We start from the raw sequence: 15,156 nt of genomic DNA on the forward strand, positions 1-15,156 counted from the left end.
ATCCTTTTCATTCTATTAGTAGAAAACAACATGCTTTGTATAATTAAAGATAAAACACAAGCTAACAATTACTCCTAATTAGGACTGACTTGTATCTTTCGATTTTCAAATAATTGTTCATACATTTGGGGAACAAAAAGGCCATCTTATCTGATACTTTGATAAACCAGCTGAAATCAGTTTATATAAGAGATGGTTGTCTTTCAGTTATATTGCTTGCATTTTTATTTTTACAGCCCTGTCATGGGATGTAACTGTCATAGTTTATTTCTTGTCATTTATTGCGCTCTCGGAGGGGCCTTAGTGATGTCTTTTAATCCAAAAAGCAGGTAGAGCTCAAGTAGTCCTGTCTATTAATCAAAAAAGCAGGTAGAGCTCAAGCAGTCCTGTCTATTAATCAAAAAAGCAGGTACAGCTCAAGTAGTGACAATGACGTGGTTTCCACATGAGCGCTTTTGGTTGGTCCAATTCAACATTTACGAGCAAACTTTATTTACTGAACTTCCCAAAAGATAATCTGCTTCTTAGTTTTCTGGTAACACTATTGAAATGGAAATTTTATTTACTGAATTGTTTACATCAACATTTTATACCCTGTTTTTGGTTCATTCATCCATGTAGCCTCTTTACAGCCACCTGTTCTATCTGCAGTGCTAGTCCCCTGAAATAATTACAACCCCCCTTGCCAAATACACTGGTTGAATTTGAATTTGTTATCTGCTTCTATACAGAAACATTCTACCAGGATGTTGCCACGTTGCAGTCTAACTCCACCAGACCTAAACCTCTGAGGCTGCAGATTACACAGCAAAAGGGGAGTACTGATTAACCTCTCTAATACATTTTAAATCTGAAAGCAGAGGTGCGTTTGTAAGTGGTGCTGTGGCACGAATTTATTTGAGAGCTCAATAAACTTTAGTTAATTAAATTATTCATTGAGTGACTGTATTTCTAGAGTTGTGTGTATTGGAATTTTCTGAGTACTTGGGTCTGTGCATGATTCAATGTTCATATAATTCACTATCCACATGCAGCTTTCTTACATTCACTTTAATGATCTGTTGTGTTTTAAGTGCCCAGCAGGTGGCGCAGATGTACAGTATATACTGTACACAAGGCTATTTCTAAATGTAGATGAGAGGTGGTTTGGTGGTGTCAATGGTGTTGACCCATTCTTCTAACTTTGACCTCTGTATTCCACCTACTGGCATCTAAACACTTCCCTGGTTGTTGTATTTCAAGTTCAGCACACTGGTGCCTATATTGTATTGACTGACCTTTTTTTTAATGCCCAATATGAATGCTGCCTCACCACTGCAACCCACTTAGTAATGAATAGGACGGAAGATCAATGGCCGACCTCCATTCCCGCTGTTAAGCCAATGGCCTCTTGTCACACACTGAACCTAAGCAGTGAGTGTTGCCAAGCTTCTGACCACTGGAGGTGAGGCCCTGCCTATCCAGGAGTCGCTGAAACGTGACTTCTTACAGTATCTGATTCAAGCAGCACTGTGCCACCTAGTGTTGTCAGCTGCTCCTTCAACCAATAAAAATGATCTGCAGTATATGGTTTTTTTTAATATTATGCAGCTCCACGTTGTATCAATTTAGATATAAATTTGGCAAATTAAGTAAAATGTATTGAGCAGGCTACTGCAGCCTATATTCATCAATATGTTGGTTAATGTAAAAATTAAAAAAAAAAATATACAACCAGCTGTGTTGTGGAGAAGACCATCGACGAACAAATATGTCTGTGAAGGTGTTTCATTAAATCTCTTCCTGACACCTACAACTTACTACTTTTATTCTTTTCAACATAACTTGTCAAACATGATTAAGAACCTTGACATTTGTATAAGAATCTAGACTGACAATGTAAAATTCAGATTTAGGTAGCCTTGTAATGATATGATGAAGAAATTGCATCATACCCAGAAGCCAGTGACAGAAACCTCCTATTTCCTTACACCAGCAAGTATCTCTTTTAATATGTGCTTCCCAGCCTGCATTTTGATGATTTTTTAATATTATTTTATATTTCTGCTCTTCAGTTCCACTTGCCTGCTATAGACATGTGTAATCTTCTCGTGATCTTCCACTTTGAAAACCACTTATTGTTTGAGCTCTACAAATAGATCAAAACAAACTACATTTGAAGCTAATTGCTTTTTTTACAGATTTTTTCTTTTTTTTTTACATGAATGTTATCAAATGGTTTGCAAACATTGTGTGGATTTATTCTCCAGAAAAAGAAAAACAAATCTGTTTAAAATTGCTATACCTATATATTCAGCATTCACTTTTCATTACTTATTCTTAATTATTATATAGCACAATATTCTGGTCCTAATTGGTGACCTAAATTAAGAGCTTAATATATTATGAAGTGAAGACTAATACCATGTGAAAACCTATTAGCATGTACAACTGCAATCAACACATATTTAATTTGATTTGCCAACACTTGGCCTAAATGGTATAAAGAGTATCCATTGACATTGTTTTCAGAGTAAAAGCAGGTGAATGAACTTTACAATAATGACAGAAATTATTTTAGAGGCAAAATGTGATCTGATTTGATGGGATAGGATATTTCCATGCCTGTCATATTCAATTATGTCATTATGGGGGTGCTCCCGAGTGGCGCATCCAGTAAAGGCGCTCTGTGTGGAGTGCAGGATGGGCCCTATAGCCTGGAGATCGCGGGTTTGAATCCAGGCTATGTCATTGCCGACCGTGACTGGGGGTTCTTAGGGGGCGACGCACAATTGGTCGAGTGCTGCCGGATAGGGAGGGCTTAGGCAGGGCAATCCACGGTTGACCACACACCAGCGACCCCTGTGGCTGATAGGGTGCCTGCGGGTCTGCAGTGGAGACATTCAGATCTCTGTTGTCCTCAGGCACTATAATAGGTCTGGTGGCTTCGCTGTGGATCCACAGTGCGAAAAATGACTGATTGGCAGGAACACGTTTCGGAGGACGCGTGTTTCAGCCTCCGTTTCCTGAGTCGTCGGGGGGTTGCAGCGGTGAACCGGGATAAAAATAATAATTGTGCATTCCAAATTGGGGAGAAAAACTGGGGTAAAAACCATTGCAGACGACTACATAAAAGTAATTCTGATCACAGATCCCCTCTATTATTCCTTCAGCAGTATTGAATGTACAGTTTGTCCATTTGGATCATGCAATACAATCCCAAATATAAATATATTATCTTTCTGGGTTTAAATCTTTTAAAAAAGCAGTGCATATTTGACACGGTAGATGGTTTAATTTATGTTTTTTAGGCAATGCAAGTTATTCAAAGCATACTGAAATATTAAAGTAGAAAATAGAAAAAAGAGGTCTTAAACCTTGAATTAAAACAGCTTACGTTATCTATGAAACCTGTACAAGTTTAGTGCAGTAGTTCATGCTAAAATCATAGTATAGATGAAGGACCTGTCATGAAAAACCATGACATATGATATTTATTTCTTGGCCAGATGCTATGATATTAAACAGGCCTTTGGGCGAGTTTGTTAGCCTTCAGCCACACACGTCCCTTGACAGTAATACAGAATGTCATGGTTTGTTATGATATATCTTGCTTGTGCCATACATGTTTAAAAATACACTCATCTAAGTAAAAATGTTGACTTCCGTCTTGAAATATTCCATGTTTTGTGATTATCAGCATTTTGTAAATTGGGAAGAACTTTACCTCTGTAAAAAACATACTATACTACACTCAAATAACTTTTTAACTCATGCAATCCAACCACACATATGTTAGGTTACATGTTAATATGTGTACATATGAGGATTAAAGTGTTTCTTAGCTTCCTATGTCAAAACTAATACAGCCTTTGTTTAAAACAACTAATTTAACGTTTTAACCTGATGAGACAGCAAATGGCACATTTTTGGCATATTTATGCATGTCAGAGTTGAGCCAGACATTCCTGAGAGTCCAGCGCTCACTCCATCATCTTCAGTCATGTCAGTAGATGAGTCCAATGCCTTTATTCATATGAAGAATTCATGAGCTTTAAAAAAACATGGCATTTAATCATTAAAATAGCAAATGTCTCTCTAAATCATCTTAACATACATTGGACAAATCTTTTTTTTTTTCTCATATTCGACACCTACTGATATTCAAAGCACATCTGTAGTAGGCTAAGTCAAATATAGGACAAATATAATTAGATATCAGCTAGAGTTTTATATGTTAATTAATTGACAATATGTTTTAAATAAAGTGGTATCAGTATTCATCATGAAAGTTTAAAGCTAGTTAAATATGTGCATGTATAACAAAGGTGTTATAAGTGCAGCCAGAATTACTCTCAACCACTCAGAAGACAGTGGTTCCAGCAGAGCAGGCTTCAGTGTCAGGCAGCTCAGATCAGCACTTGATTTCCTAACCAGGACTACCTATCCATTTAGTCCGGAACCTTTCATCATCTCCAACATTCATTGCAGATATTTAAAGGATATTTTAAATCGTATTCGCACATCAATATTATTATCTCCCTCCCCCCTTTCTGCTGTTGAGAATGTTTGATTTTTATGCTTGTGTTTTATACTTTTCATTTGAATATTCAGATATATAAAAGTTGAAGCTGCTTCCTGGTAGCTTAGCACTTCATGTTTTTCAAACTCACTCCAATGGTCTAGCTGCAGTAATACCATGTGAACCCCTATACCAACTTTACCGGAAGCAAGCAGTTTACCTACAGCGTTGTATTTGAGATATTTGCAAAGCCTAAAAAAAAAAAAAAAAGAACCAAAACAATGTCCACACAATAAGGGGACCAGTAACAATGTTGATAAAGAGGTAAGAAAATAGATTTGTTTGGTAAATCATTGAATGGATTGGATAATTGAATGAATAAATGAACGAATGAACTACAATTTCAAGCATAATTAAAAAATGGATGATAGAAAATCCACTTTTTTATTTTGCCGACAACATCAAAGACCAATATTTCACATTCAAAATCAGACAGGTAAAGAAAAATAAGTTGTAACCACCCATTACATGATGGGAGTATGTGTATGCTTTGACAATGTGCTGTGCTGTGCTGTGCTGTGCATGTCTTCCTTGAGCAGCTATGACAGCTAGACATCTGTGCCTCGTGGACCTTACATAGCATCCATTCAGCTGCTGAAGAATGTCGCTTCATTCCAGAAGTTGACAGTGGTGCTGTGGTGGTATTGATGATTTGTGCCTAGTACAATGCTACAGTCTGTCTCAAAAGATAATCTGTGGGTGAAAGAAAGGGCAAGAATGGACTCATTAAGGAAAGAACCAGGGGCTGTTCTTTGCCTGCCAGTTATCAATACTGCAGGTCCCATCTGAGTCAAGCTGTATGATGATGAGAAATGAAAAACACACAAGCTGGCAACTGTTCATGATGGCAGCCAAGCTTGTTTCCATTAGTGTTAGACTGGATGATTCAGTGGTATACAAAAATGTGTACAGCTGGTGTGTAATCCAGCTCCCAAGGTCAAGGTTGAGGATAATCCTGTGCCTAACTGCAACATCACCTCATTCATACAAATTGCTTTGCCACAGCAGTATTAAGCACCTATGCTTCTGTGAAGTAAGCACTTTGAAATGGCATAATCTAGCCTTTGAGCATCCCATATCCTTGAATTCAGTCAAATGTGGAGACAGAGTGCTGTTTATGGGCAGACTATAATCTTCAGCTATTGTAAATCTCCAGTTAATAAATGTGGCATTACACCATGTAAGTTTTTTTGTTTTTTGTTATTAATGATGACAGTAGAACTACTCTTTACTGCTGTGATTTTCTGTATGTGAAAAGGAGGGACAACAGTGAGGAAGGGTCTAAGAATGGAGCACCGTATCATAATGAGGATTGTGTTGTATTTTTAATGTTGGTGCTCATAAAAATAAAAAAATTAAAACAATGAGGGAGAGTGAGTTGTAGGTTGCAGTGAGCTTTACTTCAAAACAAATCCAGTGCCAATACAATCTCTAACATCATCCCCTTTCATGCAATTCTGGACCTTTCACAAACAGAGGCTGCTATTGTGCCAAACTCTGTGGTGGTCTTGTGATGTGGATGAACTACTAAATTGAGACTATCAATCTTTTTTAATTTGTGAAATGATTTGTATTTGAACCACTGTTGGATTTTTACTAATATGATAATGAGTTCTTATTCTCTGTAATAATTATTCCATTTTGATATATGTATGTTTGTATTGAAATTGATATGTAACACATAGTATAACTAAAAGTATGGTAAACCAGTAATTCAACATTCATCAAATTATATTCTACCACAACATATCAGATTACAGTTATACCATTATTAAGATAATCTAACAATATATCAGTATACCACAAAAAAATAGACCATCACTCAGTGTAAGGTTCATGTCAATTTTTACCATCAATAAATATTAATCATAGTCTATCATTGTAGGACAGATATATAAAATAGTGACAAGTTATAAACTTATAAATTAGTGTATAAATTGATATCATAATACAGAATGACAGTAATATTTACCACGTCTGGATGAATTCCCCCTGCCAAATTAGCATGGTGTTTGTTGGTTGTCAGGAAATGCTCTGAACTAATCTCTAACTTTGGTTTATGTAGGCTCTGTCAGAACGTAATGTGATGCTGCTGGGTGTGGATGCTGTTTGGGTGTGGTTACCTTCAGGGTCTGACATCCCTGTTCTTTTCTGCAGCTTATCTGGCTTCTCTGACCTCATTCCCTTCCCCCAACTGTAAATACATTCTCACACAAACTGGTTATACAAAGCAGAGGTTTTACAAATTAATAAGTGTAACTGTGTTTTAAAACACCCTTGTGTTCAGAGCTGTTACCACAAGAACTTTCAAACAGGGCTGGAGAGCATAGATCTGAGGACAAATATATTGTATCATCCAGTCCCTTCTAATTTAACATAAAAGACTTAAATGAAAATGCAAATTGAGAAAACCAATTACCCTGGTGTCTATTTTTTCTCAATCAAATCTAAATTAAAATCTATGATTTAATTCTACACTGTTCCTATTAATAGTCTGTGTCCCAGTAAATGTTGGATTGTGACGCTTCAAAGTAAATGCCTTATTTGACTAAAACACACACACACCAATGCATTATATTATCAGTAGTATTGATTTTCTACTTGCAGTGAAACCATTTTGTCTCATAAACAAGACCAGTGCTAATCACATTGTGTCATGCAATTCTTATGGCTATGTACATTTTGTTGTATATTCATTTAAATCATAGAAATGTGACGCATGTCCATAAGCTTCTGCTAGCATCTCATTACTGAAAACAGAACCTCTTGGGTTCATATTGTCTTGCTGTATTGTGCAGTCTTACAGACAGTGATAACGTGTGACTGATTAAACACAGCAGAAGATAAGAAGCTCTGAACAGTATACATAATAACTGAAATATTTAGGTTAGTCATTAGAAACACATTTAACATCCTTTGTTAAGCCAGGTTCAGGATCAGTACGTGTACACTATTTCAGAGGGCACCTCAATATCAAGCCTGCCAGGTGTCTCTGTTTTTGAAATTTAGTATTCCCATGAAAACTATATGACATGTCCAAACATATTTAGGTCACAACTAATGTTTTTTTTTTTTTTTTTCTTACAATGAGCAGGGTTGTCAGAAAAGTATTACAAAAAAAAAAAATATCTTGTACAAGATTTAAATATAGCTTTTTTTCCTTACAACAACTGCATAGATATTCATGCGTCTTTTGCTGTGTTTCTTACTGCTGCATGCAAAATACTGCAGTGTTAGTGCTAGACTTAACAACTGAGAAAAGGGAACGCGTAGGGAATTGCTACCTGTAACATGAAACTGCATTGATAACTGTAAAAACACACAGTCATACAGAAAGGGGCTCAACAATGTATTAGACCAGCTTATGAACTGTGAACTCTAGTTGTATAGAACAAATACAATAACTTACTCAGTTGGGTGCTTAAGACAGAGCATTTATTGCAGTAGACAGCAAGATGTGCACTTTTGAGATGACAAATATTTAATGACGCTTAATTACACCTGGCAGTGAAAATGCACATCACATCTAATCCACTACTGACTGAATTCTACTATGACAAAAATAAATATCTCATAAATACGGTTTATCTTCAAACACACCTATTCCACTTGGCTTTAATCTACTGTTCCATCAGATTGCAGATTTCTGTGGGTTTACTTTGTCTGCAGATACACTAGAAGCTAACAGTAGTTGTACACATAATTATCATTTTTATTACACACAAAGCAGGCTTTTAAAGCATTACAAATCACTAACGTGCCAACATAGATATACTGTGATGAATTCTGAGAGATAGTTTCTGTAAATTTGGACTACCTTTTTCCAGACCTTGTTAGAATAGTAAAGAGACGCTTTCTGCTTTCCTTGAATGTTCCTGGCTTGTGATTCAGTTATCTGGAATGCATGATTCTATTTGAAAATTATTTTCATTTTTTTTTTAATTGAGTGGGGACTGAAGCGGCAATATTTGTTCTTGATAACATCAAATGAGCTTAGCTCTGGTTTACTGTGGCTATAAGTGTGTGTTCCAATTCCTCTACAGATGTTTACCTGCAATATAAACTGTAGAGCAAGCCCTGGAGCTACTATCTTGGTGGGGGGAATTATTTTATTTTTTTTGCACTGATCTTTATAAAGTAATGGGGTAGATCTGGTATAATCTATATTTGTAGTCCCCCATATCCCATATTTAAATAAAGAATATTCTGTTGCATCAATCATTCACTTTTTACTCTGGGAACAATATTTTGCAGGCTCAAATGTATGCTAAAAAGGTCTGTACAAATTCAAACTGATACAGTATGTGGGAGGCAGCTAGTAGGCATGGCAACCATAGTGGAGCTTTTAATTCCACTTGGTGAGTAATGCTAACACAACAATGATGCTTAATAGATCATGGCCATGCAAGAACGAGCCTTTCGTATTCTCTATGTCAATTCTACTTAAAAACATTTACAACAGCGGAAGGAAACCTCGTTGATTCTGCTTTGCCCCTTATTGAACAAAACGCCTCATTAGAAAGCACCAAAGTAAATTGTATAATTTGTGACAAATTAAGTGTAGCATGTAATCGAATATGAAACCAAATGATTACCCACAGAAATATATATATTTTTTATTCTGTATGTGATTTGAAATGATGTGTGTGTACAGCTATGGCCAAAAGTTTTGCATCACCACGTGGAATTAACTTCATATACGTTGAATGAAACCTGCTGAATAATGTTAAGTTAATATATTGAATTACATACTGCTTTGTAGTTTTCCATATAAAAGTGACATTTTGAAATCTAGCATAAAATACTGTACTACTATTATGGCTTCCAATAGGTTTGCGATATGATTTTGTAGTTTCTTTGATTACATGATGTTAAGTAAAAGATCTAAATTATGTTCGTATTTATTTTTATTCCTTTAGTTTTAATAATGTCTCGATCCTAAAATTATAAGTGATGCTAAACTTTTGGCCATAGCTGTAAGTGTCCCTTTTAGTAAAAAAAGGAAAGTGATTCTGTAAGACTCCAACAGTATCAGAGCTATTTTGGGATGGTGATGTATGATTGTTGATGATGTCATAGTGGAGATTAACAGACCATTCAAAAGGAAAACATGGGCCTATGTGTAAAAATCTGCTTATGTATGAAGATAATCCATTTTCTTTAGGATTTGATATCACATACAGAGGCAGTGCTAATTGTAAGGCTTCTTCCGTGTAATATCTTACAGCTGCCTGGTTTCTTTGAAAATCTTTGTAGTTAGTTTAAGCCAGTTACAGAGGTAATGGTCCAGCGCATTAATAAACCATCTCACCATTTGTATGTGTCTGTACATTAGCCTGTATGATTATGAAAAACGTGTTTATATACAGTACTGTGCAAAAGTTTTAGGCAGGTGTGAAAAAATGCTGTAAAGTAAGAATGCTTTCAAAAATAGACATGTTAATAGATTATATTTATCAATTAACTAAATGCAAAGTGAGTGAACAGAAGAAAAATCTAAATCAAATCCATATTTGGTGTGACCACCCTTTGCCTTCAAAACAGCATCAATTCTTCTAGGTACACTTGCACAAAGTCAGGGATTTTGTAGGCATATAGTCAGGTGTATGATTAAACAATTATACCAAACAGGTGCTAATGATCATCAATTCAATATGTAGGTTGAAACACAATCATTAACTGAAACAGAAACAGCTGTGTAGGAGGAATAAAACGGTGAGGAACAGCCAAACTCAGCTAACAAGGTGAGGTTGCTGAAGACAGTTTACTGTCAAAAGTCATACACCATGGCAAGACTGAGCACAGCAACAAGACACAAGGTAGTTATACTGCATCAGCAAGGTCTCTCCCAGGCAGAAATTTCAAGGCAGACAGGGTTTTCCAGATGTGCTGTCCAAGCTCTTGAAGAAGCACAAAGAAACGGGCAACGTTGAGGACCGTAGATGCAGTGGTCGGCCAAGGAAACTTACTGCAGCAGATGAAAGACACATCATGCTTACTTCCCTTCGCAATCGGAAGATGTCCAGCAGTGCCATCAGCTCAGAATTGGCAGAAAACAGTGGGACCCTGGTACATCCATCTACTGTCCGGAGAAGACTGGTCAGAAGTGGCCTTCATGGAAGACTTGCGGCCAAAAAGCCATACCTCCGACGTGGAAACAAGGCCAAGCGACTCAACTATGCACGAAAACACAGGAACTGGGGTGCAGAAAAATGGCAGCAGGTTCTCTGGACTGATGAGTCAAAATTTGAAATATTTGGCTGTAGCAGAAGGCAGTTTGTTCGCCGAAGGGCTGGAGAGCGGTACACGAATGAGTGTCTGCAGGCAACAGTGAAGCATGGTGGAGGTTCCTTGCAAGTTTGGGGCTGCATTTCTACAAATGGAGTTGGGGATTTGGTCAGAATTAATGGTCTCCTCAATGCTGAGAAGTACAGGCAGATACTTATCCATCATGCAATACCATCAGGGAGGCATCTGATTGGCCCCAAATTTATTCTGCAGCATGACAACGACTCCAAACATACAGCGAAAGTCATTAAGAACTATATTACAATATACAAAAATGTAATGTGCAGTTTACAAAGTTTCTTTCACTAGGTAACTAGACTAGTTTTGGCTGGAGTAAACTATTATTGGGCAGGAACATATACCTGTATCCTTGTTTTACATTTTAAATGATCAGTCACTGTGGCACGGTTTAATTATTAGCATTGCCCTTAGCATTGGGAAAGCAGTGCACACTGTGGTAGTTGATGTGTTCTTGTGGTGTGCTCTGATTCCTTTCTTAGCATTGGGAAAGCAGTGCACACTGTGGTAGTTGATGTGTTCTTGTGGTGTGCTCTGATTCCTTTCTGCCACACATACTTTGCAATAAAAAAATCAGATCAGCCTTACATGCTGCATCAAAAAAAATAAAAAAAATGTTATGCTGTGTCTTCATTACATCATGAAACCCGTTTTCGTGAACTCTTTAAGAATTATTTTTAATGTTTTAATGTGAGTTGTCTAATTATTTTGCAAGTGAAGGGTAAAGCCTGGTAGCTTGTCTCTTTAAGTCATCGCTGCAGTGTTGATGAGCCCTCGAGCAGAGATGGTAAGAACCATTCTCACCTCTGCAGCAGGGAGCTTGACCAGATAGACTAGCGCTAGCTATTGAAATGCACTCTGCGCGTAATGCACTGAATTAAACCCCATTCCCATGGTTACAACGCTTCTTTGGTAGATTCCAGTCTGTTGGGAAAGGGAGGCAACTCATCAGTCTTGTTGTACAGGAGTTAAAAAATTGAGCACGACCGTGTGGCGACTGGAATGCTGTATTCATTTGTTTTCTTTCTTCCTTATTTCATCTGCAGAATACCGTGGCAGTTGCTTCTATCCAGTTACCACCGAGTGTTACACCTAGCTCGCCGGCATTGCAATCTGTTGATAACTACACTTGCAAGCTCCAGTTTATTGTCTTTCGAAATGGGAAACTCTTTCCTAGCACAGGAAATTCATCAAATCTTGCAGATGACGGAAAACGTAGGAGTGTTTCCACACCAGTTGCTTTCTCCAAATTAGGTAAGGGAGTAACCCTATATTTAATTTTAAATATCTGTAAAGAAATGTTAGCATACAAAACAACGCTATTAGAACATTTTAATAAAACAGTTTGTCACTGTACCGTGACATAATGCTAAATATATATTTGTTAAAATAAAGAAACTAGTATAATGAGATAGTATAGCTGTAGTATTGTTTCAAGACAAAAAAATACGATGCAGACAAAAATGTACCTATAATGTACGTCATGCTAGAGTTGCATTCAGTATAAGTAGGCGTTCTTACTATATATGACAAGCCTCCTTTAATTAAATATACAGTATATTACCGAATCATTGCTATTCAAGTGATATACAGTGGAATATATACGCACATATATTTATATTTTACATGTGTTATGGTAATAGTGATCACTTCATTAAAGTTGCCCTATTAAACGGCATTTATACGGTGTTTTTTTTTCTTTTTTCTTTATTTATTTTTTTTTAATTTTTTTTTTTTTTAACAGTACACCAGACACAAAAGCACCATAAGAGAATGGTATTCATGTGCTTTGTGGGCAAGACTTGGTTGATGTGGTAGAATATGTGCATTTAAATTTTAAATATTATAAACGTGTAGGCTGGTATTTGTGTGTTTTGTGTTTTCTAACCTGGCGTCTTAGTTAAAATAACCAGGCAACAAAACCGTCGCTTAAATTGACAAACACTTAAAAGGAAAATGCACAGTTATACGGTCAGAAATGAACTATGTCATGCTTGTTTTTGTTGACTGTACAAATGTGCAAGTAATTGCTGTTTGCTTTCCACCGAACAATACGTTTAGAATGTATGTTCACTGGATGCAACACTTAAGGATGTTCCACTCTTAACTCCCTGATTCAATGTGTTTTGCAGATGGGTGCAGCTTCGGGAACCTCTCACAGCCCATTACTGTTGCTCTTAGGCACTTCACACAGGGTGTAGACCTTACAGCAGCCCATTGGGATTTTGATCTTCTAGATGGACACGGAGGCTGGAGGGCAGAAGGGTGCCACATAACTGTCTCTGCGGGCAATATCAGCACTATTCATTGCACACACAACAATAATTTTGCCGTGCTAATGGTGAGTATACAACTGGGGAGGGAGCGCGTATTCCTCCCACATAGCGCCTCTTAAGTTCCTAATACTATAAATGGTTTTTATTTTCTCGTTTTACCCCTGTATCACGTTATAGCTTAGTTACGTTATTCAAAGTAGAACTGAACGTATTGTTCTTATTTTTAATTTATCTGCAGCAGATCCCTTCTAAGCAACACAAAACAATGAACGTACGTGATTTTGTTTTTATTAAGGTGAAACTGAAATTTGTGTTCATACATTTGAATGCATACATTTTAACACTTGGATGAAGTTTAAGCAAGGAAAACTGAACCTCTAGACTCGATGATACTGTTGTATTCTTTATTTGTAATAGTTATTTATTTTGAATTACTATCCTGCACAAGAGAAACGCTGTCTCCTTCATCCTACCAAAGATACGTTGATCTTTCAGATTTTTAGTTGCAAGCATACCGCAATGTTTAATCGATTTAGTGTAAATGGCAGACACGCAGGTCGTGTTTTGTTGTTGATGTTGTTGTCGTTGTTTTTAACCAAAGATAGTCCCGGTATTACTGTAGTCATGTTAAGGTCCGGTCCGAAATGATAATATATATAGTGTTAAACTATCACTACTGGTTCACTGTGAAGTAGCTGATTTTCGTGTATATTTTAGATAGCATCAGCCTAGTGGATGTTTTCCAACAGCATATTACCTTCATTGAAATAATACTTGGTAAAAACAAGCATTACATAGAAAATAATACATTGCAAGAAATATGGATATATTGAATTATTTTAAGGCAGTTTTGTTATGTCCTTATTAATGCTGTATCTATATGGCTTTGTAGTTACCCACTGTTTACATGAATAAGAGGTTTAAATCTGAGTGAATGTCAAAGAGGTGGTATGCATTTATAAAGAATAGTAGGACTGTACTAAGGAATGTGAAACCCAGAGAAGGTGTGCATTGAATACCAATCTGTTGCTGTCAGATGGAGCACAGATGTCAGCCAGTCATTGGATAGGTCTATGGCAAGATGCAATTAAGTGTGTTTACTATCATTCCTTTTTTAACAGAAATTGTGTTTTTCTACCATAGAAAACATGTTTTCATACAAGGCTCTGAGCCATGGCATTGCTGGATTATTATAGCCCATAGAATTGATAGTCAAGTGATTTTAGAAAGTAATTCAGTAAATGGAAGTGACCATGGATTTAATGGTTTGAATTTAGGTGCATGTCAAAATACATGAAGAAAGCTTTGCCAACCCATTGTAGTGCTTTTCCTATAGTTCATTTCAAGTATATATTGGCCACTTCCTCTATTTGTAGTGAAAACTTATAAGAATCACAAAATTAATTCCTGTAAATATTAGAATAATAATAATAGAATACACATTTAAAATAATTGCATCTGCAGTGAACTCTTGAGTGTTGTGCATGTGCAGGGTTCCTCCATGAGAATTGCTTTTATTATTATTATTATTATTATTATTATTATTATTATTATTATTATTATTATTATTATTATTATTATTTTGTTCGATTTGTATTTAAAGTCATGTTAAAATGAAGTATAATCCATACTAATTACTTTAGATAACCATTAAGTTTTATTGAAATATGTTAAAAATGATGCTGCATTCAGTAAACATAATATAGGGTTCAGTGTTGACCATGAGGTAATATAGACAACAGGTACATGAAGCCCCATGCTGACCCTTCCACAACACTGAAGGATGTGACCAGAGCTTCGGATTTTGAACGTTTTGTTAACAGAGTTTATGGTCAATCTCAAGGACCTCAAGTTTGTCTTTAAAAATAATAACAATAATAATAATAATTCTGTTCTCCAAAATCCAATTTCCAATTCCTGCTCATATTAAACTTCGGGAAATAGAGCACTTGGATTTAAAAGTCTTAAGGGTACAACACATTTCAGGACCCTGGACAGTGCACTTGGGGGGTT

At 36.3% G+C, this 15,156-nt stretch overlaps 1 protein-coding gene across 3 annotated transcripts in view; it reads left to right on the top strand.

The window, feature by feature from the left end:
• LOC117417637 (adhesion G protein-coupled receptor A3-like) overlaps positions 1-15,156 on the top strand; it is an 80,787-nt gene that overhangs the window by 46,678 nt on the left and 18,953 nt on the right. For 2 of the 3 annotated variants that reach the window (XM_058985245.1, XM_034029786.3), the window contains exons 13-14: positions 11,914-12,121; positions 13,000-13,208. The exons of the other annotated variant lie outside the window; for it this stretch is intronic. In XM_058985245.1, the coding sequence (XP_058841228.1) occupies positions 11,914-12,121; positions 13,000-13,208 (417 nt within the window). The remainder of the gene's footprint in view (positions 1-11,913; positions 12,122-12,999; positions 13,209-15,156) is intronic. 3 annotated transcript variants of the gene reach the window in all.

The sequence above is a fragment of the Acipenser ruthenus genome, chromosome 13, assembly GCF_902713425.1.
Source record: "Acipenser ruthenus chromosome 13, fAciRut3.2 maternal haplotype, whole genome shotgun sequence".
NCBI lineage: Eukaryota > Metazoa > Chordata > Actinopteri > Acipenseriformes > Acipenseridae > Acipenser > Acipenser ruthenus.